Source organism: Cenococcum geophilum, assembly GCF_001692895.1.
Source record: "Cenococcum geophilum 1.58 unplaced genomic scaffold K441scaffold_32, whole genome shotgun sequence".
Lineage (NCBI taxonomy): Eukaryota > Fungi > Ascomycota > Dothideomycetes > Gloniales > Gloniaceae > Cenococcum > Cenococcum geophilum.
In genome coordinates this window covers 996,360-1,023,170 of record NW_027137590.1, presented here as the reverse complement: position 1 = coordinate 1,023,170, position 26,811 = coordinate 996,360, and the positions used below count along the sequence as shown (strand labels likewise).

The window sequence follows — 26,811 nt, the reverse complement described above, 5'->3', positions numbered from 1 at the left end:
CTTAATTATATAGGGAAATATAGTAGTAGAAAACTACATTAGGCTAAACTAGGCGTATAATAGGTGTATTATATAGGCAAAGTAATACGGCGCTAAATTTATACTAGATAAATACTAGCTTATCTACTTTATAAGGAAAAGGAGGGCAAGTAGCAACCTAGCCTTAATAGTAAATATCTAGGGCTGTAAAATAAAACTAGAAGCTACCCTTAAGGTCCTAGGAATCTAGGTAGATTTTAAACTAAATTAGAACGAGTATATTATACAGGCGACCTATAGGGGAGTAGCAGTATTCTTAGTAGTTTTACAAATTACTGCCTTAATATAGTGACCCTCTTTTAGATATATACGTCTACTATATATAGCAGTTATAAGGCTAATAATACTATATAGCTCCTAGATCTAGGGCCTAGAACTAAGCGGTAAGGGGTTAATAAAAAGCCCCCTAGCGCTACTAGCTAAGATATAAAACTAATGCCTATATAAAGCTATAGGGGCCTATAGGAGAATACTACGCGCTATACTAGAACGCGAAGCAGTAGTTCTACTACTAGACCTATATATTGACATAACTGCTATATAAATAGTAGTTATAGTATAAGACTACCTAATAGAAGAAAAGATACGTTAAACTTTAAAATGTATATAAGAAATGGAATATATATACAGAGCGAGGGCCCCCTAAAGGAGTAAGCTCTTAAACTCTTAAGAGAGAATTTGTTGGTTAATAAGGAGCAGTATGCCTACCCGTGCGCGTAGTATACGTACCATCGGTCCCCCAAGGGTCTGATTTATAAGATATAGTTAAACCTCCTTAATATAATATGGGGTATATAACGATATCCTCCGCATTACGATCTACACCCCTTAATTAAGCCTTTTTTGGTGTAATATTACGATAATCTGACTTTTGACAATATCGCTAAACACCTACCACTAATATTAGTAGAGAATTTGTATGGGAGAGGGCCCTATTTGGCCCGTGAAGTAGATATCCTAAGCCTTTTTAGGTATTAAGCTCCTCTTTTTCCTATTTACTTACCTAACACGTGACTCTTAATATAACAATATTACTGGCACTACGGTATGCTCGGCCGAACGAACGGTATCGTATTAAAGAGATTTAACTGTAAAAGCAAGGCGGGGACTATACGTAACCGAAAGCGGCAGGTTCCTTAGCGCGTACGTTCGTTGATGTACTGACCAGACTTAAATTCAATGGGCTTATTTTTTTCTAAGCTCATTGGGCTGTACCCACGAAAGCCGTATTAATATCTGTTCAAACTACCCCATCTTCTATAGAGGCGATCTGTAGAGTCATAAATGGCAGTAGATCTAAGCACGAAACAGTCTCCTAATTCTCCCTGCTACACTCTGTTCAACCGCCAATAATCGAACGGCTCATATTTCAGGCTCTCAGCCGCTTAACTTATCTTGGCAAAGTTTGCCAGCTCATGCTTCAAAGCGGCCCTAACTGCGCCCCGCACCTCTTCACAGTGTTACTACTTTTTCCATCCCAACCTAGGTGTACTATAGTTTTGGAATATAATTCCTAGCAGCTATTACTGGACTCAAGAATATTGACTGCCTTCCGAAATCAGATTGAGATTACCAGGAAAATGTCTCGCATGTTTCGTAATGGACAAACCATTGCTAACCAAAAAGACGATGGAAGGCTGTGGTCCAGGACTCCCATGCAGAAACTTCGTTCAAGGGTAGACGCACAAGTCTATCTAGGCGACCTCATTAATGCGTTATGTGAGTTTTTAGTGTATTAGATTATAAAGACGGAGCTCTTAGCCTAACATCAAAAGACAAAAAGGTGCTCCGGAACGAACTGAAAAAGGATTGTGGAAGCATTAATAAGAGAGGTCGCTAATTCTGTGCAAGACATCCAATCCGAGAACCATACGCTCTCTCAAGAAATTGTGGAGTTACGCCAAAAGCCCAATATGGTTGTCGGTAGTACGGCATGGCCAGTAACCCTGCGAATGGTTCTCATGATGCGAATCATGGAAGCTAACTTCGGAGCATCCACTCTAAACAGCAGCAACAACCCCCCCGTTCCTACACTGGAACGTGTCCCCCCAATTCCTGCTGGTGCACTCGATATTACTTTAACTCCAGATCAGGCTCACCAACTCGGACAACTTCTTCCGGATAGGGCGACGTATGGCGACCTTTACAGTGAAATTTACATTCAGACATGCACCAAGTGTTTCAAACCCCGATTGAAGGTTAAAAAGTCCAATACTTTTGCTCTTTTTCATGACTTGGACGAATATCCCAAGCTATGTAATGTGCACCTTGGAAACGTATGCTCAGCATGCGGTCTCGAAACTCTTCTTGAGGCTATTTGGCGTGACTGGTGGCGTGACCTAGGGAATATGAAGTGGCTAAAGCATGTCTGGGATCAAAATTGCCCTTCTTGGATTCCCACCGAAAAGAAGCTAGAGAAAGTCTTGAATTACTTTGGGTGTCGGGACGTAAATGATAAGGATGAATATGTAAAGAAGTATGCTGTTTGCTATCTTCCTCTTGCGTATGAAGCTCACTGTCCTAGCTTCAAAAAGGCTCGCAAATATCGGCAAGCACTTCGAGATCTCGATCCACGGCCAGATTCGAAAGCGCTAGATGTGGCTGCACAACTTCACGCGCACCTCATCAAGAAAGGTTACATGAGAAACTTCTTCGATGTCACGATCGGCCGACCAATATCCGAATTCGAAAAAGTACCTGAATTTAATCCCGGACCTATCATCCTGAGCAAGATCGATGACTTAACAATTCCCATCTTCTCGGGACTTTTCGAACGGCAGCATATTCCGAAGGAATGCATAGTGTGCGTTGAAGAAAAGTATGAGATAGATTATGGAATACTAGAACAATGGGAACAAGATTGTGCTGGATACACTGGACCGTGGATGTGGAGTATGTTAGAGTATCCTAATAGTGCGATACAAAGTTGCGATCACGATTTCGACGTCTGTCGAGCCTGTACTGCTAGACATATTTCTACATCGCTTGAAAGCGGTGACGTCAACCAGGTGACATGTGCTCAGTGTAACAGAGTTCTGAACTACGAGGATATCCGGAACCTCACAGAGCCCGAAACTTTCGAAAGGTCACGAAATATATTAACAGAATCTAGAACGCTAATCACCTATGCTAATACGCGCCGTAGATACGATAAAATCCTCCTTCGGCGAGCTCTCTCTTCCGAGCCGAATTTTCGCTGGTGCTTATCGAGTACATGCGAAAATGGCCAAGTGTATGATAACGTCGATCCTTCTTTTGCAGCAGTACGCTGTGAGGAGTGTGGGTTTATGATGTGCTTTACGCATCAACAGCCCTGGCATACGGATATTACTTGCACTGAATTTGATAATTCACGCTTGTCTGGCGATCCGAATTATGCACAGACACAGAAATGCATATTGGGAACCACCAAAGGGTGTCCAGAATGTGGAGTCAGGATTACGAAGGGAAACGGTTGTTTTCACATGACATGTAAGATACCTTTTGATGTCAAAATGACTTTACCCACGCCTTTCTGATCATAACGTATATTTAACCAACACATGAGCCGCCACCATAAAGTATACATCTAATTGCCGTAATTTACAGGCCGGTTTTGTAATCATGAATTCTGCTGGGAGTGCCTGGCCGACTGGAAAGGCGTCCGGAAAAGTTCCCAAGCCCATAGCGTCGAATGCTATTTTCGCAACAGCACAGTCCATCCAACTGGCATCGCAGGGAACAATCTGCAAATAGCGTTACAGCAAGCACATGGATGAGCTTCTTGAATAAGGCTTTTCTAAAGGCTTTCACGAACACAACAGGGGAGCTAGATTGCAAAAATGTGTTGGCCTGGCGTCGATCACTACGTACCTTTGACCCACCCACTTCGTGTATTTAATAAGGCTCTGGAGCCTCTCGCAATAAACCGGAGTTCTTTTTAATCGTCCTGTTCGGCAGTTATAAGCCTAGGTTATTTACTGTTGGTATGACTTTTACAACGTGCAGAATACATATATCACAATGATATGTACTATGCGGTGTTGTAGATGGATGATTTTTATTCTCTAAGATCTACGCGTCGCGAGAGGTAAGGCTTATTGCGTGTTCTCCTGTGACCTTTATCAACCAATTACGATTTTCCATGCCCGGCATGGAAAATCGCCATTGGCTCGCTTACCACTAGCGCCTTAGCCGCCCTTATGATGTATCTAATACTTCTAGCTACACTAGGAATACTTTAGAAAACGTGAAGATCCGGTATCCTACAACTGTATAATTTAAAAATCCATATACGCACTTCTCCTTCCTTCCTTTCTTACTATTATAGTATAGGTTATAATAGTACTAGGTAGTGTTATAGGTGCAGGCAGATTGCTATAGGTTGCCATAGATTACTATAGATTGCGGTTACGTAACACAGAGATCGTATATACCCTCTTTGCTATATTTACACGTTAATTAACTAGGTTACTAATATAGTGCGTTTTACCCATTCCACTGTCTTTAACTTAATTCGGTTTATATTAATAAGTCGCTTAAGGGCTAATAATAGTTTGCTTTTAGTTATAGCGTCTATAGGGTTACTGTCTCCGTTAATCTATTTAACTTCCGCTATTTCGCGTCTTTTATATAACTAGCGTAGGCATATAATATTAATTATAAGTTTTTTCTCTTATATAGTTTCTAGTTTAATAAGGCATTTATAAATTAACTTAGAATTAGTGCAAAGAATAAGCGGGAGGCTAATGTTAAGTTATAATTTAATTATGGCCTTAATTACAGCGCCGATGTTAAAACTATAGGCTATAGTATATAATTCGGAGGCTAGTACGCTTTTAGTAATTCTCTTATACTTAACTAAGGACTAGTGGATAATATTCGCCTTATTTAATAAGTTTGCTAGTACTAGGATATATCCAATCTATAATAAGAGGTCTTTATTATTTGCGAATAAGGAATTAGTAAATATAAGTAGTTAAAGTGTCTTTATNTTAAGNTTAANAAAGCTTAAGCCTNTTATTNAGTTCTTAATTTNCNACTANATTCTCTTATTAAGTAGTTTTGCGTCTTTTTTATTAGGGTTAATTACCTAGGCAGCGTAGGATAAATTAAAAGAAGCTTTAGGCTGGCATACGGACGCAATATAAGCTCCTCTTACTCGTTAGGCGATATATTAGTCCTTAGGTGTAAGTACTGTGCGAATAGTACCTCTGGAACTAGTTATTATAGTAGCTTCCTTAATATTAATAAGGGTTAAGTTCTAGTATTGGCGCTCTTATATAAGCGTAATTATATAATCCTATTATTGGACAATACCTCTATTAAACTTAATTAGGTGTTTCGGTATAAGTTACTTGCGTTTTTTAGTTAGGAACTTAGCTTTCTTAATCTTCTCCTATTCTAAAGCTGTAAAAACTAAGTTAACTAGTAGGAGGGTATTATTAGTCTATAAACCAACTATTCTAAAACTTATAGTGTTTTTAAGGTGAAGTAGGCAGGGGTTATAAGTAGATTGGCTTATGTTTAGTTCTTTAATATAGTGGTTATAGTAAGTCTTAAACTAATAATTACCTACCTTAAAAATGCCGTATAAAGGTCTAACGACCTTTAGAATTATGCCTTATAAGACTCTAAGTGCTATACTAAGTTTAAGAGGTGCTTTAATATAAAAGTCTCGGTTTAGTTTTATAGTTAATTATATATAGGCCTATAAAATGTCTTATAAGTAGAGATATATACTATTGTTCTAAGTTATGGCTATAATGCAAAGAATAAGGCGTTGGCTAACTTGTTAAATTATAGGTAATTAGGTTAGTATAAGGTCTTTCTTTAGGTCGTTATAGGCCTATATAACTAGTCTTAACTTCTTAAAGGCTTTATTAGTGCTGGGGTTTTTAATCTTATTAACAAATCTAGAGTTAAATACTTTATTGCCTTGTGGTATATCCTTAGGGTTAACTAATTTAAAAACTCCTTTCTTAAGTAATCCCTTAATCTCCTTCTAGCGTAATACTATAAACTAATTAAGATTTATAAGTTGATTATTATCCTTATCCTATAGATAAATTAAGATATTTACGGTATTTGCTTTAATAGGGTACTTATATAGTCTACCTCTTCCGCATTTAACGGGTTAAGGTCTAGGCTTAGTTTAAGGTTAAGGTTTAGGCTCAGTTTAAGGTAAAGGTAGTTTAATATTGTTATCTTCTAGTTATATATCTTTTATAATTTTAGGGTCTATAGGGAAGTTATATAGTATAGGTTTTATTTTTAATGCTAAGTAGGTTATACGGACCAGACCAGTAGCTAGGTTGGCCTATAGGTCCTTCTCTCCATACTAATATAGGTAAGTTAAGCGGTAGGTTATAAATCGCGGTTGTCTTAGGTCCGTTACGCATGTTAAGGGTATCTACTACTTAGCGCTTAGCTTTAAGCTTCTTAACTTCTTCTATAGCCTTTTTAAGAGCTACTGCTTATTTTATAACCGTAGGATTAGGTATATTGGATTCTACTATATATAGGTAAGCTCTAAATACTAATAAGGTAAGTATAAGACTATTAGGGCCTACGGAGTCGTTAATTGCTTTAAAAGCTATTTATAAAGCTATATCTTTATTAATATCCGGTAGTTTTATAATAATAATATGGTATATGCGACGGAGGGGGCTATAGTAACGTTCTACTATTCTAACTAAATTATGGGCTTTAATAGGTACGCCTTTTGTAACTGTTCCGAGTATTATAGCGTATTATTTAAATTCTTTACTTATAAAGTTCTTGCCTATATTGTATATAATAATATTAGGGGGTTCTAGGTATATATCGATCTAGTATATTCGTAGTATATCCCATATATGCTTAGCGCTAATGCTTTACAGCTATCTACTAGCTTAAAATCGTATTCCTTTATTAATAATATATAGTAGAGGTATGCCATTAATATACATAATATTAACCACGATTAAGTAGTTAAAATTAATATTATTATATAAGGTAAATCTAAATCTACTAGGCGACTTTCTATATTTTTAATAATGGTGGCAGTAACGTGTAAGATGGTCTAAAGTCTTGCTATTAATGTCGTGCCCTAAGCGTTTAAGTATTCGTGTAAGACGCTTAACTAAAGGGTGGCCGAAGCGACGATATAGTCGTCTTAATTTAATGTTAGTTAAGTAGCAAGGGTTTTAATTAAATGATATAGTTAAGTAGTTATATAGGGATGTGTTTTAAAGGAGGAATAGATGGCTAAAGTAATATATAACTGGTACTTCGCTCTAAGGGGTAATTAGTATATTTTTTAGGTTGTTAAAGTATACTTATAGTTAATCTATATCTGCCAGGTAGAGCAAAAATAGGGTGTCGACTTTAATAATATAAAACTTAATTGTGCCAATTAGGGTAGTTACTTTAGTTAATTTAATTAATAAGGTTAATCTAATGCTAAATTATACATTAACTATACCTTATCTGGTGGTATTAAGTTATATACCAGTATTAAGTCTTTAGAATGCTAGGAATTAGCCATATCCTACTATAGATTGTTTAGATACTCCTGTGTTAATTATTATACCTATAAAGTAGTCTGTAGTATAGCGGGACGTAGATATGGTTATATTGTAGGTAAAGGGGTCCTAGTTGGTTATAAGAGGTGTTATATTGTCTATAATTGTAACTAAATAGCTAAAGGCTTTATTAGCTAGGGTAGCAGCTATAAAAGTTGCTTTATACTGTTCTACTTGGCTAAAAGAGGTATAGAAGTGGTTAATGTCTAGTTAAGAGTTCTTGTCGGTTGCCTTATAATTTGTATTAATAGTTAGTGCTTAAAAAGCTTCCTTAAGCTCTTCTTCTAAGTTAATATTATTATCTTTATAGTCTATAATATATTAATTAAGTCGTTTATTAAATCGGTTGTTAAATTTACTAAACTTATCTCTATTAGTGGTTCTAAACTTAGCTTTAGACTCTTTTTATTCTTCTTAGGTATAGTTTTATAATTGGCAGCCTTTCTTATTATATATAAAGCAACGTAGTTTATAATATAGAGAGAAATAAAGGCGGGTGCGGTCGCGGTTATGGTTTTAGTTATAAGTTTGGTTTTAATATTAGTTATGGTTTTAATACTAATTATAGTTATTCTCCCTTCTAAAGTACCAACAATCTGTATAGTAAGCTTAAGTTTAAGCTTACTCTAGGTTCTGTTTTTTATAAGCCGTAATTAAGGACTATAGTTTTTAATAAGGGGGCCTAGTTCTTAAGGTAGGTCTAATACAGCAAATTGGCATACGTGAATTCCCTAGCAAGATGTAATAAGTTTATTAGTTAGGAATGGTGTTATTTATAGTTCTGGGGTAAGGCCATACTATAGTTGGGAGAGTATATCGATTAATATTTGGAGGCAATCGCTAGTCGATTTATCTGTGTTCTTATTTATTATCGTCCTTAATAAGATTGCATTTTATTTACTAAGGTTCTTACGTTCTAAGCTAGGGCCTTTAAAGAAATTGTAAAGGTGCCTGCAAGTGTCTTTAAATAAGAGATTACTAAGTCCGCTGTTAAAGTACTAGTTTAAGGCTAGACCTATTAATATAATTAGTAAAGCTTTATTATAAGCCTCTTATAGAACATTAGATTGGTTATAGATATTATAGAAGATAGTAAGTTTATAATTAAAGCTGCTATTTATACCATTATATTTAAGTTCCTCTGTATATATCTTTACTGCGTTAGAAATCTCTTTGCCCTATCCTAGTATAGTTAGTATCTATAAGAGGGGAGCGGTTTAGGGTCGTGGGGTTATATACGGTAAAGGTCCTACTAGTGTTCCTCTAGATAGTAGTAGGGTTATAGTCTAGACACTTAATGGTTGTTATAGTTAAAATGGGGTTATACGAACTATTGGGTCTTATAATACTTTATAGTTAAGACCGCGCTTAAGTATATTGTTTATTTTGTTTAACTAAAACTCGTTTTTATTTAGCTTATTATATACCTTATCTAAGTTCTCTTAAGTCTAGGAATATTGGCGTTCTTCCTAGGTTAATTTAAATAAGAGTTGCGTATATATTATACGTTTCTCCTTTATACGTATATATACTCCTCTATATTATAGGAAAGTATATATACTTTAAAAGTGCTATACATTTACTTTTAAAAATATATTAATACTAAATGTTTCAAAATCGTCTTAGAAGGAGGACTAAAGTCTATTATCTATTAACTTGTACTTATTATATTCCCATAACTTAAATAGTATAAAGTCTATAAGGTCTTTACTAGTTACCGTTTGTATATTAATCCCGTTCCTCTATTATTCTATTTCTACCTTCTAGTCTATAGGTATAGCCATCTTAAAAGAAATAAGGAAGATGTGTAGAATAGTTTAAGGGATGGTTTAAGTGGTCGTTTAAGGGACAGTTTAAGTAGTGGTTAGGGTGGTCGCGTTCTTAGTATAGTCGCGTTCTTAACGTAGTTACGTTAACTACTAGTACAGTAGTCTGTCTCTAGTTAAGGTAGAGCATTAAACGTCTTCCAAATCTAGGGTAGATTTAAGGTATTTCCGGGTAAGGTAGAGCGTTAGACGTCTTCTAAATCCAAAGTACTTTAATTCTCTTTAACTGAAATAGGGCCTTTGCAAGGTGGAGCGTAAACATTTTCTAAGTAAGTGCGTATCTCCTAATCTGTGCGCGCTCACTAATTAGTATTAGTATGACTTTTATAATGTGCAGAATATATATATTACAATGATATGTACTATACGGTGTTGTAGATAGATGATTTTTATTCTCTAAGATCTACGCGTCGCAAGAGGTAAGGCTTGTCGCGTGTTCTCCTGTAACCTCTGTTAACTAATTACGATTTTCTATGCCCGGCATAGAAAATCGCCATTAGCTCGCTCACCACTAGCGCCTTAGCCGCCCTTACGATGTGTCTAACACTTCTAGCTACATTTACCGTATTGCTAGTAATTATATACACATTATATTTGTTTAATTTATTGCCCGATTTGGTCCCTTTTCTAGGTCTATGTAGGCTTCTACCTTCTATTTACAGGAAAAATCCCTAGTAAGGGAAAAACCTAGGTATAACCTTCTAGCTAGTCTTGCGCGCTCCGCCTTCCGCGAAATTACCTTATAGGTATAGTTAAATCTATAGTAGCTACCTATAAGATTATTATAATTCCGCTTAAAGACCTCCTATTATAGTAGTATATAATTTAGCACCTAGACCTTATTATTTCACTTTAGGTGTTCTTAATTATTAAGGGTATAGTCCTTATTACTAGTAGGGACTTACCCCTAAGTTAACTAATTATATAAAGGCGCCCCTTTTTTATAAAATTAACTACTAACTTAGGGGGGTGTTCCATAAACGCCGTTTTAGCTAAGGTAGCTACTACTACCTCTTACTATAGCACGAGATTCTATATAAAGTTAGTGCTAACGAAATAATATATAATATTTAGGCAACTTACTAGGTTATTATAAGGGACTATTACCTAGGCTAAGGGATTTCCTCTAGGTTAAACGCTATTAGGCTAGCTAAAAAGGGTTTAATAAGAATAGTAGAACATCCTAGTCTGTGTCACAGCACTAGCAGAAAATGGCAGAACTTGGTTGGCAGAACTTAGCAGAACTTTGCGATTACGTGACTAGAGAACCGTATAAAAGAACCCTACTTTGACCGGCGCTACTCTTCTTCTCCTTTCCTTTCTCTAGCTTTAGATCCTTATTTATAGACAATCCAATTATATAGGCTTGCGCGTCTCTCTAGCTATGCTTATACCTCGATTAATTAAGTCGCTAATAGTTTGCCAGCGCTATATTTATAAGGGTCACTTATATACTATACGTATACTATTTACTAGTTTAGTATAGTAGTACTAGGGTTACCTATAAGGCCTATAATCCGCAACTTTTGCTATAATATAGGCAGTATAGTATTAAGAACTATTCTCTTACCACTATCTTTAAAGCCTTTAGTATAATCTAGGCGCTAGAATAGTATATTAGCGGAATTGATTTCACCTAGCCTATATTTAATTTTAAAATTAAACTTAGCTAGTTCCTTAATATACTAGGCCTCTATAATAAGTAATTAGGTACTAATAGAGTTAGTTTTTCTACCTAAAGGCTATAGAAGTATACCACTATAGGTATAGTCAGAAGCGTTAGTAATAACTATTAGGAGTGGATTTAGGTTAAAGTAATAAATTAATAAAGCTTATATAAACGTAGCGAGTAGCTTATAAAACGCCTACTAAGTATTATTAGGTCCTTTTAACTTCTACTTTTACTTCTTCTTCTTCTCCCTATCTAACGTTAGGTTATAATATATCTATATAAAATATATATTTAGGGGTATATAGTATTTAAGTAGTTTTAGATAAATTGGCTATAGAAGTTAGCGAAGCTAAGAAAGACCTAAATATCCCTATAAAACTTAGGCTTAGGTTATTCCTTAATAGTTTTTATATAAATAAGGTTTATTATAATACTATTAGGGGTAATAATAAAGCCTAAAAACTTAATATTTTTAGTTTAGTATATACACCCTAAGGGTAGAGCTATTGTAGTACCTATTTAAGGTGCTTAATGTACTTATCTTTATTATTTAAGCAAATAAAAATATTATCTAGGTAGAGTATATAGATAGTATCTACTAGGGTCCCTAGAGCTTTATAAATATAGCTTTAGAAAGTTATAGGGGTATTAGTAAGACTAAAATGTTATATAGAAGGGACACGCAGATATTAAAAAGGATTAGCCTTAGTTACTACTAATTATAATAGATGGGTATAACGGACCTGCCCTATTTACTCGGTAGGATAGTAAAAAAGTCGTCCCTATATTTTCTGTGCTTTATAAGTAGGAGGGTATAAGAGGCTCTTACTTACGGCGTTAATTTCTAATTACTCTAGCTTTTACTCTTACTGTATATAAAAGCTAGGGCCTAATACTTAACTATATAGTTCTAGATATTAAGGAAAAGGATAAGACAGCCGGGCTAACCTATATAGCAATCTTACGAGTTAAGAAGCTTTTAGGGCTTATATTTAAACGTAGGTTTAATATAAAACAATTTTAGTTATTTATAAGTAAGACTAAAGAGGTATAATAAGAAGATTTTATACGGAGGTAGTAGCAACTACTTATAAACAACTTTTTCTAAATAGGAAATTATATACTAGCTTAGAGGTAAGTAGAGAATATAGTATTTATCTTAGTTTTCTAATTTTTAAATAGCTTAACCACGAAATCTAATTTTCTAAATGTTAACCTCCTTATCCATCCTACCTTCTTACCGCTTTTAAAGCTATTAAATATATATACAATAGTATATAGGGAGAATTGGCAGTATCACCGGATTAATATTACTATAGCGTTAATTAATTTTTAGAATTTTTTAAGTCTTTTTTAAAGGGCGGAAATGTCGCTTATATAAGAAGTTATATAACCTCCGAGAATACATGCTACTTAGGACCGTATATTAGCAGCCACAACTTCTCTATACTATAGTTAAGATTTTATATATACTATACCTGGAGCTGCTTATAATAACTATTACCTATAAATCTACCAATTTATAAATTAAAAATTAGATACAGTTAGAGCTGTTAGTAGGGGTTATTAATCGCGCTCCCCGTAATAAAATTTTAGATTATTAAATATAACTAACTACTAAGGCTGTCGCCACCTTATAACTTACTATACCTCGTATATATATATAGACTCTTCCCCATCTATTAAATAAACGGATAATTAACCCTAGTTAATAAACGTACCTAACTAATAAATAAACTAATGAATTAAATTAAAAGTTTGGAACGTCTAAATAAGGTTCTGCTAAGACGCTAGCTAGACTATAACTTAAACCCTTCCTAACCTATTAAATTCTAAAAATAACAACCTTTACTAAATTAAAAATTAACCTTATCCTTAACAAGCCATCCAATTAGATTTAATAGTTCTTTATTATCTAAGATATAGCTAAAACTAATAAGGTATAGCAGTATATCGACCTATATAAGAAGAAAAGACGATCTTCTAAAGCTAGAACTACTAAGTCGGCCCATACTAAGGGATATACCACCTATGGCTATATTAATAGCAAAGCTAGACCTAAACTAGCTTACTACTTATAACTGGCTCTACGCTAAATATAAAAACGATTTACGTATATACTAGAAGCAAAAACAGGATATTAATAACTATATTATTTATACTATATTAGTAGCCTACCTTCCACTTATTAATAGCCTTAGTAGTTAGTTATATTAAATATTTAAGGCGTCTCTACTACTATAGTAGCCACTATAGTAATAGAGATACCCTATATTTTAGTAAGCAATTAAGCCTATCTTATATAAGAATCTTATACTATTAGTACTTACCAAATTATATACTTATAGGGCCTCCTCCTATCTATAAATACTCCTTCTATACCTTACTCTCTTTCTTTCTTCTTCCTTATAAGAGCTAGCGGTGCTCTAATACTCCTCCTTAGTCCCTATTAAGGGATCTATTAGTTAACATAGCAATATAGATAGTATTAGATAAGGAGATAGGTAAGAGAGAAGATAGAAAGGACGGAGGAGCCTCTAGTAGGTATTAGTCGAGCAATATTAATAGCTATATTATAGCTGCCTAATCTCCTATGCTTATAGGCCTCCTCCTATCTATAAATACTCCCTCCTTTATACCTTCCTCTCTTCTTTTCTTCTTTCTTATAAGAGCTGGAGGTGCTCTAATACCTCCTTAGTCCTCACTAAGGGATTTATTAGTTAACGTAGTAATATAAACAGTATTAGACGAGGAGATAGGCGAGAGAGAAGATAGGAAGGACGGAGGAACCTCTAGTAGGTGTCAGTCGAGTAACATTAACGGCTAGTTTTTGTTACCTAAAAATTGCGTTATATAATAACATTTAGGAACGCAAATATATACCCTATTCTATACTTACACCACTACTAAATATTCTAGATTTTATACTTAAAGCTATTTATAATAAGCAGTCCTAAAAAATCTACTGGTTTAAAGCTCTATAATTAAACGTTGTTAACATTTTATATAGGGGTCGTTAATTAAGCTCCCAGGACACAATTTTTAAAGTTTAATACTACACTAATATTATAACCTTCTTGCAGTGGCCAAGCCACCCCCATTCTCCTTCCCTCCCTCTCTTTCCTCCTATTACTTGGCGCTAAGCTATTATATTATCGCTAAGCTATTATATTATTATACGTCTAAACTAGGTAGGTAATAACGTGGTTAATAGTTATTAGGTATTAAAAATATTTAGTATATAAAGCTTTAAATTAGAATTATAATCTACTATATTATATCCTATATAGAGGGCTCTATATTAAAGCTCTGCAGTTTAAATATATACTATATTTGTAACCAATATATTCTTTAGGCCCGGCTTAAGTAGGGCGCCTTAGTTACTATAGTAGATTCTTACTTAGTAGTAACTAAGGCGCCTTAATCTTACTACTACTTTTAAATTAAGCAAAAGCTCTATATAGAGGGGTCCTAGGGGGTCCCCCCCTGGAAAACCTCATCTCTATATATATTAATAAAAGTTTATATAATAAAGCTTAAAATTAAAGCTTTGGGTTAACTAATTAGCTTATTACACTTAGGTTAAAATTTGCATTAGGGGACTAACATTCCGCATATTAGTATACTACTCCTAGATAAACGGTTAGACGGAGATTATAAATTATTACTTAGACTAGAGACTTTAGCCCTTTATTAACTACTTTTAAGATAACTAGGGTAAACTACTACCCTTAATAGACTACGCCCAGGCAACCCTATTCTATAACTTTATAGAATTTGCATCCATCCAACTAAAAATAGGATATCTTGTTACGGACGCTTTAAGTACAATATTATAACTACTAGGAGAGGAGTTAAAAGCAGCTAGTTAGTTAATTGAGGCGCAGTCTAAAATAGAGCCGGTAGAACTATGTAATAAGGAATAGTAGCTAAGGTTATATAACGAGCTATATATTAAATAAGAGGAATAGAAGGAACTTACGTACCTTATATATAAGACGTACTTTACGTATAAGGAGGATTTCTTAGGAGTATAGTTGTGTATTTAAAGGACCATAATCCCTACCTAGATAGTTCTTCTCTCCTTATAGTAAATCTTAGAATATAATTAGAGTTAATCTATTAGGTAACTACTCCACTAGTTATATTTACGTTGTTAACTATTCTATACCTATATACCTAGCCCATTAATAAGTCTACTATAGTATTTCCTATAAGGCTTCATTATATATTTACTACTAAAGTTATAGTAAAAGAAGTTAAATAATATACTACTAAAAGCAGTAGCTATAACGGCGTCCACAGCGGCGACTACCTTAGGATTAGGTAATAACACTAGTATAGTAGATACTAACTTATAACTAATTACTATTAAACAGCTACAGAAAATAGTTAATTAATTAATAGATAATAATAGGATATTTAAAGAAAGGATTAATGGGATCGGAGCGGCTAAGGTTAAGTTACCCTTAATTAAGCAATTCTTAGGGGAGAAGTTAAAGCTTAAGGGATTTCTTATATAAATGCACTTTAAGGTTATACAGAAAGGAGTTAAACTAGAAACGCCTATAGATTAAGTCGCTTACGTAGGATTATTCTTAACAGGAAGGGCACTGAAGTAGTTTAAACCTTACCTTATAGAGGTATAGGAGCACGGCATAACGACTACTAACTAGGAGGTATAATATATATTCTTAAGTTAAAATAGGTTTGTGGAATAATTAATATAAATATTTAAAGACCTAGGGGCAACTACTATAGTAAAAAAAAAGCTTTAAAACCTAGTATAAAGAACTTTAGCAATTAAATATATAACGCAGTTTTAAACGTTAGCAATATAGGTTAAATAGAATAATAAAGCGTTTATAGTACAGTGTAAGTAAGGACTTAAGGCAAAAGTCTAGGACGTAATTATCCTAATAGAAGATACGGATACTCTTAGGGATTTAATTAATTAAGTAATTAAGATTAATAATAGGATTTACTAAAGAGAGCAGACTAAGAAGGGTTAGGATAGAGTTTTATAGTTATATAAGGCGCAAAGCACGCAATAATAAAGTTAAAGTTAAAAACTATAGTATAGCGCAGAGCTAATAGACCTTAGTAGTACTAAAGAAAATAAGAAATAGAATAAACGACTATAGAAACCTAGAGGATAAGGATTAAGTAATTAAAGGTCTAAGGAGCAGAGGCTAAATTAGGGATCTTAACAGTAGAAGATGTTTAGGCGGACTCTATAGCAAGAAAAATAGTTTAAAGAAGGAGCTTATATAAATTGCGGAAAATAAGGTTATTATATTAAAGACTATAGAAGTAGTTAAAATTACTATATAGTAAAAGGAACGAGACTAGTAGACGATATATATATATAGAGGGATAATAATATACTACGAGGAATAAAAGAATATTTAATTAGAAGTTTTGCGTTCTATTATAATAACATATACTAAATTTATAAGGACGCTAAGTACGGTATAAGCTATTAGCTATAAGAGCTAATCCTTAAAATTTACTAACTAGGACTAGATACGGTTATAAAGATAGACGTATTAGACTACGCACTAGGAGTATACTTACTATAAAAATATAAGGACGCATAGCACCCAGTATTATATTATAGTAGAAAGATAACACTACTAGAGTTAAACTATAACGTCTATAATAAGGAGTTATTAGGTATAATTATAGCACTTAAGGAATAGAGAGCATTCTTATAAGGCGTAGAGAAACTATTTATAGTTAAGACGGATTATAAGAACCTAACGGGGTTCCTAATAATAAAAGAACTTAATTATAGATAAGTTAAATAGATAGAGATACTTACAGAATATTATTTTAAGATTTAGTATACTAAAGGAACTAAGAACGTAAAAGCGGACGTACTTAGTAGAAAAGCTAAACTATAAAATAATAAGAAGCCATTAGGAGCAATGCTACGCAAAGATAAGGACGGATGGATTAGATATAATTACCCTAAGCTAATAGTAACTTAAGAGGATAATAAACTAAAAAGAGTCTATAAGATACTAGAAAGCTTTTAGATATAAATTTTTTTAGAAGTATAGCTAGAAGATCTATAGATGGATATATACGAGAATTAAGAAGTAAAGTATATCCTAAAGAGTATATTAGAGCATTTCGTAGAATATTTTTATAAGGGAATAACTTAAGGATATAATAGAGCAATAGGCTTAGTGTTAAGACTTTAAGAAGAATATATTATTAACGGAATCTAAGGTATAGCTAGAAAAGTAATAAAGGAGTATTTAGATTACTAAAAAAAATTAAACTAATAAGGTATAAGCTATATAGAGGGCTATAACCTATTAAGATACTAGAGAGACTATAGGAGGTTATATTATAGGACTTTATTATTAAGTTACTAAAGTTAAAAGATCCTATTACTAGATAAGAACACGACGTAATCTTAGTAATAGTAGATAAGTTAACTAAATAGGGCTACTTTATAGTATGTACAGAAGAAATTTTAGTAGAGGATATTGCTAAAATCTATATTAAAGAAGTGTTTATAAAATATAGGGTATTAAGTAAAATTATATCGGATAAAGATCTAATATTCGTAGTAGTATTTTAGGAGGTATTTTTAGCGGAGTAAGGAGTTTAAGTAGTAACTTTTATTATATATTACCCGCAAATGGACAGTTAAACGGAAAGATTAAATTAGATACTAGAATAGTATTTAAGATATTACATTAACCATATATAGAATAATTAGGTATTGTTATTACTAGTTATATAGTTTATATATAATACAACACTATAAAAAGAAATAGGTATATTACTATTTAAGGCAAATTACGGGTATAAGCTAAGAATATTGTTATTACTATAATAAGTAAAGAAAATAAGTAGTATAGTTAAAGAAAAAATAAAGATACTAATAAATCTTTATATAGACCTTATAGAATTAGTAAAAAAAGTATAAAAGAGAATAAAAAGGTACTATAACGCTAAGAGATCTAAGGGACTAGATCTTAAGGAGGGAGATAAAGTATAGCTACTATATAAAAATTTTAAAAGTTAACGACTAAGTAAGAAGTTAAACTATATTAAACTAGGACCTTTTAAAATTATATAAAGGATTTTACTAGTTATATTTAAGTTAAACCTACTAGCTAAGATAAAGATCTACCCTATATAGTATATTATAATACTAAAGCTAGTATATAGGAATATTAAGCTACTAGTCTATAAAGCGGATATATATAGAGAATAAAAGGAAAATAAATAGTAAGTTTTAAAGATCGTTAGTTATAAGAATATTAATAATAAAATATAGTATAAAGTCAAGTGGATAGGCTATAAAGAGACTACCTAGAAGCTACTAGAGAATCTAAAAAACGCTATAGGAAAGGTATAGGAGTATTAAAAGAGATTAGGTTAGGTAGTATTAATAAAAAAAATTGCCAAAAAATAAACCACCTAAGGGGGACTTAAGAAGAGTAGTTGCCGAACTACTTAGATTTATTTCCTTCTTAGCTAAAAAAATCCATTCTTTTATTACTCAGTTTCTATAAACCTTATTTTATAAGTTTTTACTTTTTAAAACGGACCTTCTTATAACCCTTCTTAAGATAAAGTAATTAAGTAGATGCCGTAATATAAGTATTTAGGGCCTTCTATTCCGCATTATAAGAATATTTTAATTTAGTAAGAGCTTAAGATAACTTATTATTAAGATAAGTAGTAGTAGATTAAATATAAGACCCTAAGATAAATTAACTAGGGAACTAGATAACTATTAAGGATAATAAAACACGTATATTTAGTATTAGAGGTAAAGCGAACGTTATAGGATAAATAAATATTTACTTTAGTATACTTTAAGCAAGAGGACGGTTATTAGGAGGATAGACTTGCTAATATAATATAAACTAACCCCTCTTTCGTATAATAAGAATATAGAGACGGTATAATCTTATTAAGTAATAATATTGCAGCAACGGTGTGGGTATAACGTTAGGCGTATAAAGAAGAAGGAGCTTTAGGTATAATAAGCAACAATATTAACTAAATTAATTAGATAGACATTATACCTTTAATAAATAACTTAAAGATATTATAAGTCTTTAAAAATAAAAATAAAAAGGAGGGAGATAGTATTACGGACGCTTTAAGTATAATATTACGACTATTAAGAGAGGAGTTAGAAGTAGCTAGTTAGTTAATTAAAACATAGTTTAAAATAGAGCCGGTAAAACTATATAATAAGGAAGGGTAGCTAAGGTTATATAACGTACTATATATTAAATAAGAGGAACGGAAGGAACTTACGTACCTTATATATAAGACGTACTTTGTATATAAGGAGGATTTCTTAGGAGTACGGTTATATATTTAAAGGACCCTAATCCCTACCTAGATAGTTCTTCTCTCTTTATAGTAAATCTTAGAATATAATTAGAGTTAATCTATTAGGCAACTACTCCACTAGTTATATTTATGTTGTTGACTATTCTATACCTATATACCTAGCCCATTAACAAGTCCACTGTAGTATTTCCTATAAGGCTTCGTTACAATAATCGATGAATTTTTAGGCCTTATATATATACCCATTGCGACGTCCGTTACGACATCCGTTGCGACATCTATTGCGACTCGCGTTACCTAAATTTGTATAGGGATATATACAATCTTTAACAAAATTATTAAAACTACCTACGTAAGGTCTAGGCCTGTATATAGGCTTAAAATAACCACAAGAACTAGATCTATTAGTGATAAATTTTTGGCTTTTATATATATACTTATTACAACATTATAGGTAATATTGGGATTCCTAAGAATGGATTTTTTTTTTTGCGAAAATAATCTTAACTTTAGGCAGTTGTAGGCTAATTTAGACCCAATATTAATGAAATATTAGGTCGTCTCTCTAATCGATTAACTTTTAGTAGTATTTTAAGCTGTTGTGGTTAAGTAATTCAACCGCGAGTATAGGGGGAATCATAAAAAAAGTCGGGTTTCTTAAGCAACGTTGGAAATGTCCCTTAGACTTATCTCATAAATCAGACCCTCGGGGGAGCGTTGTTACGTGCACTACGCGCACGGGCGGGCATACTGCTCCTTATTAACCAACGAAATTCTCCCCCGAGGGTCTAAGAGCTTATAGGCGTCGCTTTAGTGAGAATGTAGCGTTAAAATGCAGCAAAAATCACCTTTTTCACTGCTGTATCTCAACCATTTTATAACGTCTAGTTATTATAAAAATACTACGAGGTAGGAGCTCTTTAGCTTCTCTATCTATTGCATTAAAAAATAACGTTGCAGCTATATTATATAAAATATTAGATATAGGCAGTCGGTCGCATTTATGGTCAGTATTTTATCGCAATTTTATTATAATTTTGCCTTACTGCTATACCTTATATACTTCTCTACGTCTAATTATTTCTAAAATACTATAAGCTAAAAGCTCTTTATTTTCTCTATCGCCTCTACGTTACAGTAATATTATAGCTCTATTTTATAAGAAGTTAGACATAGGCAGTTAGTCGGTTTTAGTTAAAATCTACGGATCCGTATAAACATTTAAATTAGGAATCTAACTTACGTTCTGCGACGATATATCTCGCCCCCTAGTATTATTAGTAGGGGGTTATAATTTATAAATATATAGATATGATTACCTAAAGAATATATTGCATCAATAAAATATATAATATCTCTTGTGGTTAGGACGTCGCTCGTAGAAATACACAAAATTTAATTTTCAAAGCATTCAAATCTCACCAAAGCGACGCCCATAAGCTCTCAGACGCTCCGTTCAGAATTTTAAAATATAGGGAGCAGATATAAGCGATTTTCTAGTGTGCCTGCCCCGTAACCAAGCACGTGCTGATCTAACTGAGTTCGGTTAAAATTCTGCTACGGAGCGTCTGATTCATGAGTAGGGGTGTGAGCTTACACTTACACGTGTACATACACTTGTGTACATACACGGTGTACACGTGTATTCTGGAGGCTTACACCATGTATTGCACGGGCCATATGCTTAGTAAACAGTGTAATGAAGAATCTTTCCTTTGGATGGCTCGCCCATAGCAAATTACTAGAGCAGAGCATCTATTTACAACGCCGTTTATCACACTCTTTCTTTAAGCTATATACTCATCTTTATCACGAGTCTTAGCATAGTGTTTTAAGCCTACCTTTTTAATCGTTTAACTAAGGGCTACCGTCACTAAATAGGAGGCTCTATAGCTGATCTATGCTAGAAGGAGGTTGCTACCTATAAGCTCCCTAGTAAAACCCACCCAAAGGTTGTCTATATTCACTGCCAGAAGATATAGCACTCAAATAGCCGTCAGAAAGTCGTTACCTATCTAAAAAGGTACTAAGAACTACCTTAACGCCTATATTCTAAATATTAACTACACCTATTAGAGGCTCCAAAAAGCGCTTTAAAGCCCAATTACAAGCGACTGCGTGAGGGGGCTTAGCACGATAGCATTAAGACAGTAGAGGCAGCTATACTTAACAAGCTCCTTACTAAGTTCTTCTTTAGTGCTGGAATTACTTTAAGTTTAGTAGGTAGCTACTTAGTTAATATTTTAATTACTTACTAATTATCCTAGGTTAAGAATAAGCTGTTTCTTAAATTCCTCTATTAAATCCGACCTACCTATAAGCCTCCCTTACGCTACTAGCTAGCTAATCCTCTTCTTAATTAAATATATAAGAAGCTTAAGGCTAAAATAAACGGCCTAATTACTTAATATTTAGGTAAGCTAACACTAGTATCTAATGGCTGGTTAAATCCTCGGGGTAAGAGTATTGTTAACTACCTATTAATTACTTAATTAGAGGCTATATTCCTAAAGTTAATTATAGCAGGAAAGGACCGCTATACTAGTTAATATATTGCGGACGGCTTAAACGAGATAATTAGGGAAATTGGTCCTAAGAATATTGTCGCTATAACTACCAATAACACTAGCAATATAAAGAAGTCTTAGAAGGGCGTACCTGTCACAGCGACTCAGTCAATTGAGGCACGAGCGCCGTTTAGAACGTATGCAAGCCTGTACAATTGGAATGTCTATAGACCCAGATATCAAGATGAGGAGAAGAAGAAGATGGCGGTGAGGACACGTCTATATACAAGGGGGAGCCAAGCCTTTAGCCGAACCCTGACTAAGCCCTATCCAGGTTACGCGCGTCAGTGCCGTAACAGTACCCTAAGATTCTCTGCCTTAGATACGGCTCTTATATAATGAACCTTTTAGTTAAGGATATTATAAAGGTGCCAAAGCTTTATTAACACTTTAAAGCCGTTAAGGAGGTTAATTAATATTAGAAGAATTTAGGCGTATTAAATAGCTTACTTAAAGCTACTGCTAAGGAAATTAATTAAAAGTTTATTGCTTTATAGCTACCAGGTAAAACAAGGTAGTAGGGCAAATTATATACCGTTTAATTAAATATTAGTAATATTAAGGTAATATAATAGGCTATTCTTAATTAACGAGCTTGCTAAAGTAATAAGCTAGATATAAACGCGAAGGAGAAGTATAATAGGATAAGGAACGTAATTCTTAATAAGTAATACTGGACCAAGACAAAGGAATTAGAGGCTCTATTAACACCTTTTCTTTAAGTAATAATATCGCTTAAAACTAATAAGCCAAAGCTCTCGCGCTTATACGGTTATTACACCTTCCTACTTAAAGAGACAGCTACCTTATTAAATTCTCTACTTACTTACTCGGAGGCGCATAAGCTTATTAACCAGCGCTTTAAAAAGCTCTACTACCCCCTTATAACAATTGCCTACCTCTGCGATCCTGTTGCCCGTAATAAGATACCTATTAACGTCACCAACAAGCAGGTAAAAGGTATTAGAGGTTAGCTATTGAAGCACTATAAAAACGATAAAAAGAAGACGGCTATAGTATACGTAGAGCTTCTTAAATTACGAGCTAAATCAGGTCCTTTTAGTAGGCCTCTTAATTAGGCAGCTGCAAAGAAGATGGACCTAGTTCTATAGTAGAAGAATCTCTTTTTATCTCATACTAAGCTTATTTAATTAGCAAAGTGGGCGCTTTTAATATCACCTACTACTAGTGCTGCAGAAAGGAACTGGTCGGCCTTTAGCTATATTTATAGTAAGAATAGAAATTCTCTATTAAACGATTAAGTGAACAAGCTAGTATATATATACTGGAATCTGCGAATACGAGAGAGAGTTAGAGACAAAAGAAATACCTAGTTTAACGATAAAGAGGATAAGGATAAAGAAAAGGATAAGGATAAAGAAAAGGATAAGGATCTAGTAGAGGCTCTTTTTAAGCCGGATGTATATAAATTTGGCGACGATGAGGCTGATAATCAGGAGGACATTGAGGATTACGATATATAATATATTATATAAGCAGCTTACACTACACGGTGTATTACATTGTGTAATACACGGTGTACACGTGTAATATTTTGACTTACACTGTGTATTCACACCCCTATTCATGAGATAACCTCAGACGTGATTCCGGTGGTTTCGCACAAATGTAGTTAGTCAGCTTGCGGACCGATTAAAAATCCGCACCAACGGAATCACGTCTGAGCCTGCGGTAACTCAGACTTACCTCAGCAAGCTCAGACCGTAGAATCAATTAGCGGACTTACGTATATCCGCAAGCGGATATCGCTAACCTTTTTTGTCAAAAAGTTGATTCTATGGTCTGAGGGACTTTCGCGAGGTTTATTAAGCGATGCGACTTATTTTGTATGTAGAGCAGTNACCTTCTTNAACGAAATTNATCTACACCCCCACAACAGCTATNATCTCAGAAATACCGTCAAATTGATCCGCAGAAGCAGCTCTATAATCGATCAGTATATCTACTCCGTACGCCTCCACGATATCTAGTAGAAAGCGCCGCCGAATGGGCGATTCGCCTACTCAGGGTCTGCACGAAGCTCTGCACGAAGCTCTGCACGAAGCTCTGCACGAAGCTCTGCACGAGGCTCTGCACGAGGCTCTGCACGAGGCTCTGCACGAGGCTCTGCACGAAGCTCTGCACGAAGCTCTGCGTACGGAGGCTCTGCACGAAGCTTTATACGAAGCTTTACACGAAGCTTTACACGAAGCTCTGCACAAAGCTTTTATATAGAGCCTCCGTAGTAGAGCCGTCGTGCAGAGCCTCCGTATACAGAGTTTCGTGCGGAGCCTCCGTACGCAGAGCTTCGGTGCAGAGCTTCGTGCAGAGCTTCGTGCAGAGCTTCGTGCAGAGCTTCGTGCAGAGCTTCGTGCAGAGCTTCGTGCAGGGCCTCGTGCAGAGCTTCGTGCAGAGCTTCGTGCAGAGCTTCGTGCAGAGCCTCGTGCAGAGCTTCATGCAGAGCCTCCGTATGCAGAGCCTCCGTACGCAGAGCTTCGTGCAGAGCTTCATGCAGAGCCTCCGTATGCAGAGCCTCCGTATGCAGAGCCTCCGTACGCAAAGCTTCGTGCAGAGCTTCGTGCAGAGCTTCGTGCAGAGCCTCCATATGCAGAGCCTCCGTCGCAGAGTTTCGTGCAGAGCTTCGTGCAGAGCTTCGTGCAGAGCCTCCGTACGCAGAGCTTCGTGCAGAGCTTCATGCAGAGCTTCATGCAGAGCCTCCGTATGCAGAGCCTCCGTATGCAGCGCCTCCGTACGCAGGGCTTCGTGCAGAGCTTTTATACACGGAGCCTCTGTACGGCCTACCCAAATAATAACTACCTAAGGTTCTTTAGGGTAGCTATTGTAGATTTATATAGGTTTTATATATATTAGCTAGCGTTTAATAAAGTTATATATAGTCACAGAATTGCTAATAACGCTTTTTTTTTTTAACGAAAATGATCTTAAGACCTGAAAATACCTAAGTAATAAAAATAATATATTCTAAAAGCCTAGGTTCTGTTGTATAATCGATGAACTTTGGGAAATAATATAAAATATTGGTGTTGAGTTATTCCAATATCCGCAATTTCCGCAACGCGGATATTGTTGAATTTACTAAGAACCACGCTCAGACGTGATTCTGGTGGTTTCGCACAAACGTAGTTAGTAAGCTTGCGGACCGATTGAAAATCCGCACCAACAGAATCGCGTCTGAGCTTGCTGAGGTAAAACTCAGACGTGATTTTGCAAGGAGGACGGTCCTACCGTTATTCCAACGCTAGCCAAAAAAATCACGTCTTGCTGAGGTAAAGAGTTAAGGATTGTCTTAGCATGCTCAGACCACATGGGACGCCGGATAAATCCGGCCCGATGGCACTAAACCAGTTTAGGCCATCTGTCCCTATGTGGTCTGAGACACTTTGGCAGACGTTTGTAAAGCACATCACTAAATCCACATTGCTAATATTACGGATATTCACTTTTTATTATTATAACGAGTTTAGGCAGCTTAAAAAATCCATTAATTATATATTAAGCTCTGGCGAATCAAATAGTCTATATAAAAAGTCTCCCTGCCTTCCCATTTCTAACATTAATTTCAAAATAGCCGTGATATAGTTTGCCAAAGTATACAATACAAGAATTCTGCCAAATTTTCCAAGAACTTACAGCCCTCAATTTTTACTACCCTACTACTGCCCTACTACTAACCTACTACTACCCTACTACTGCCCTACTGCTGCCCTACTGCTGCCCTACTACTACCACTACTACCATTACTGCTACTACTGCCATACCGTCCCCTACTCTAGCTGCTTTGGCCACTACCATCTAGGCTACTAGCAACCGTCCTAGCCGTTATTAGTTATATAACTGCGTCCGCTTAGACCTTTAGTATAAAGCTTTTTTATTGGTTATATAGCAGATCTCGCAAGTTTTAAACCGGCTAAGTTAGAAGGGTTAGCGTGGCTGGTTACAACTAGAGCAATAGCACGGAGGCTACTACGGAGACTACGGAGACCGCTACGGAGATTACTACGGAGATTGCTATAGAGATTGCTGCGGAGGCTGTTACAGAGGCTATTGCGGAGGCTATTACAGAGGCTATTGCGGAGGCTATTGCGAAGGCTGTTGCGGAGGCTGCTGTGGAGGCTGTTGTAGAGGTTACTATAGAGGCTGCTACCAAGGTCGCTGTTAGGCCTGCTTCTTCTCCTTCTGCCTATTATAATACTATTTATAGCTAGTTAATCTGTTACGGCTACGATGCTGCTATTACTAGAGAAGTAGTATAAAACTACTACGTAACGCTTGTGGATATTAATAAAGACCATTTATATATTAAATACGTACGCCCAACGTCTTAAATTTAAATTCTAGTCACATTAGATGCACTAGTACACAATACAGATATCCCAAATATCTACTGTTCAATCGAAAGCTTGAGAAGACTAGTTCCTGCTAGATAAAATAGGGGTTTCTTCCACGCCTTTTAGATGCACCCATGGCCGGCAGTTGGTTCTAGAAAATCCATCAATTAGAGAGCTAATAAAGGTGACTCTAATGCAGGTATTAACAGGATAATAGATGTAGCGGTTACTTACATTAATTTCATTAAAGTTAATAATTTGCCTTATATAAATAAAGCGGCTCGGCTTCCAAAAGCTTGCCAAAGTGGCTCAGACCAAGAAACAGATCGATCAATCGAATAGGTTAGCTTGCGGATATTCGATTATCCACGCAGCGGATATTCATCGGTTTCTTAGTCTGAGCATACTAAGTCAAAGTTAAGGAAGGGCTTTCCCTAGGCACGTGCCTCACAAGCGAGTCACCCCTAGGTCGCCCCATAC

At 34.9% G+C, this 26,811-nt stretch overlaps 2 protein-coding genes across 2 annotated transcripts; one reads left to right on the top strand and one right to left on the bottom strand.

The window, feature by feature from the left end:
* Positions 1-1,554: 1,554 nt before the first annotated feature.
* K441DRAFT_614748 (uncharacterized protein) lies at positions 1,555-3,949 on the top strand. The gene is made up of 5 exons (XM_067645695.1): positions 1,555-1,758; positions 1,891-2,515; positions 2,564-3,124; positions 3,185-3,510; positions 3,628-3,949. The coding sequence occupies exons 1-5, from the start codon at positions 1,620-1,622 to the stop codon at positions 3,795-3,797; spliced, it is 1,821 nt and encodes a 606-aa protein (XP_067501974.1). The 5' UTR covers positions 1,555-1,619; the 3' UTR covers positions 3,798-3,949.
* A 21,920-nt stretch (positions 3,950-25,869) lies between these two features.
* Positions 25,870-26,315, bottom strand: K441DRAFT_663133 (uncharacterized protein). The gene is made up of 2 exons (XM_067649151.1): positions 26,241-26,315; positions 25,870-26,204 (listed from the first exon to the last, which is right to left on the bottom strand). Exons 1-2 carry the CDS (start codon positions 26,293-26,295, stop codon positions 25,879-25,881), a joined length of 381 nt encoding a protein of 126 aa, XP_067501973.1. The 5' UTR covers positions 26,296-26,315; the 3' UTR covers positions 25,870-25,878.
* Between the last annotated feature and the right edge of the window lie 496 nt (positions 26,316-26,811).

Excerpts from the sequence above, each read along its gene's own strand:
- K441DRAFT_614748 (XM_067645695.1), top strand. The coding sequence starts at position 1,620 with ATGTCTCGCATGTTTCGTAATGGACAAACCATTGCTAACCAAAAAGAC. Across the intron at positions 2,516-2,563 it reads AAGGATGAATATGTAAAGAA|CTTCAAAAAGGCTCGCAAAT; the intron begins GTATGCTGTTTG and ends TCACTGTCCTAG. Across the intron at positions 3,511-3,627 it reads CGGTTGTTTTCACATGACAT|GCCGGTTTTGTAATCATGAA; the intron begins GTAAGATACCTT and ends CGTAATTTACAG.
- K441DRAFT_663133 (XM_067649151.1), bottom strand. The coding sequence starts at position 26,295 with ATGGTCTTTATTAATATCCACAAGCGTTACGTAGTAGTTTTATACTAC. Across the intron at positions 26,205-26,240 it reads AGTTTTATACTACTTCTCTA|CTATAAATAGTATTATAATA; the intron begins GTAATAGCAGCA and ends CAGATTAACTAG.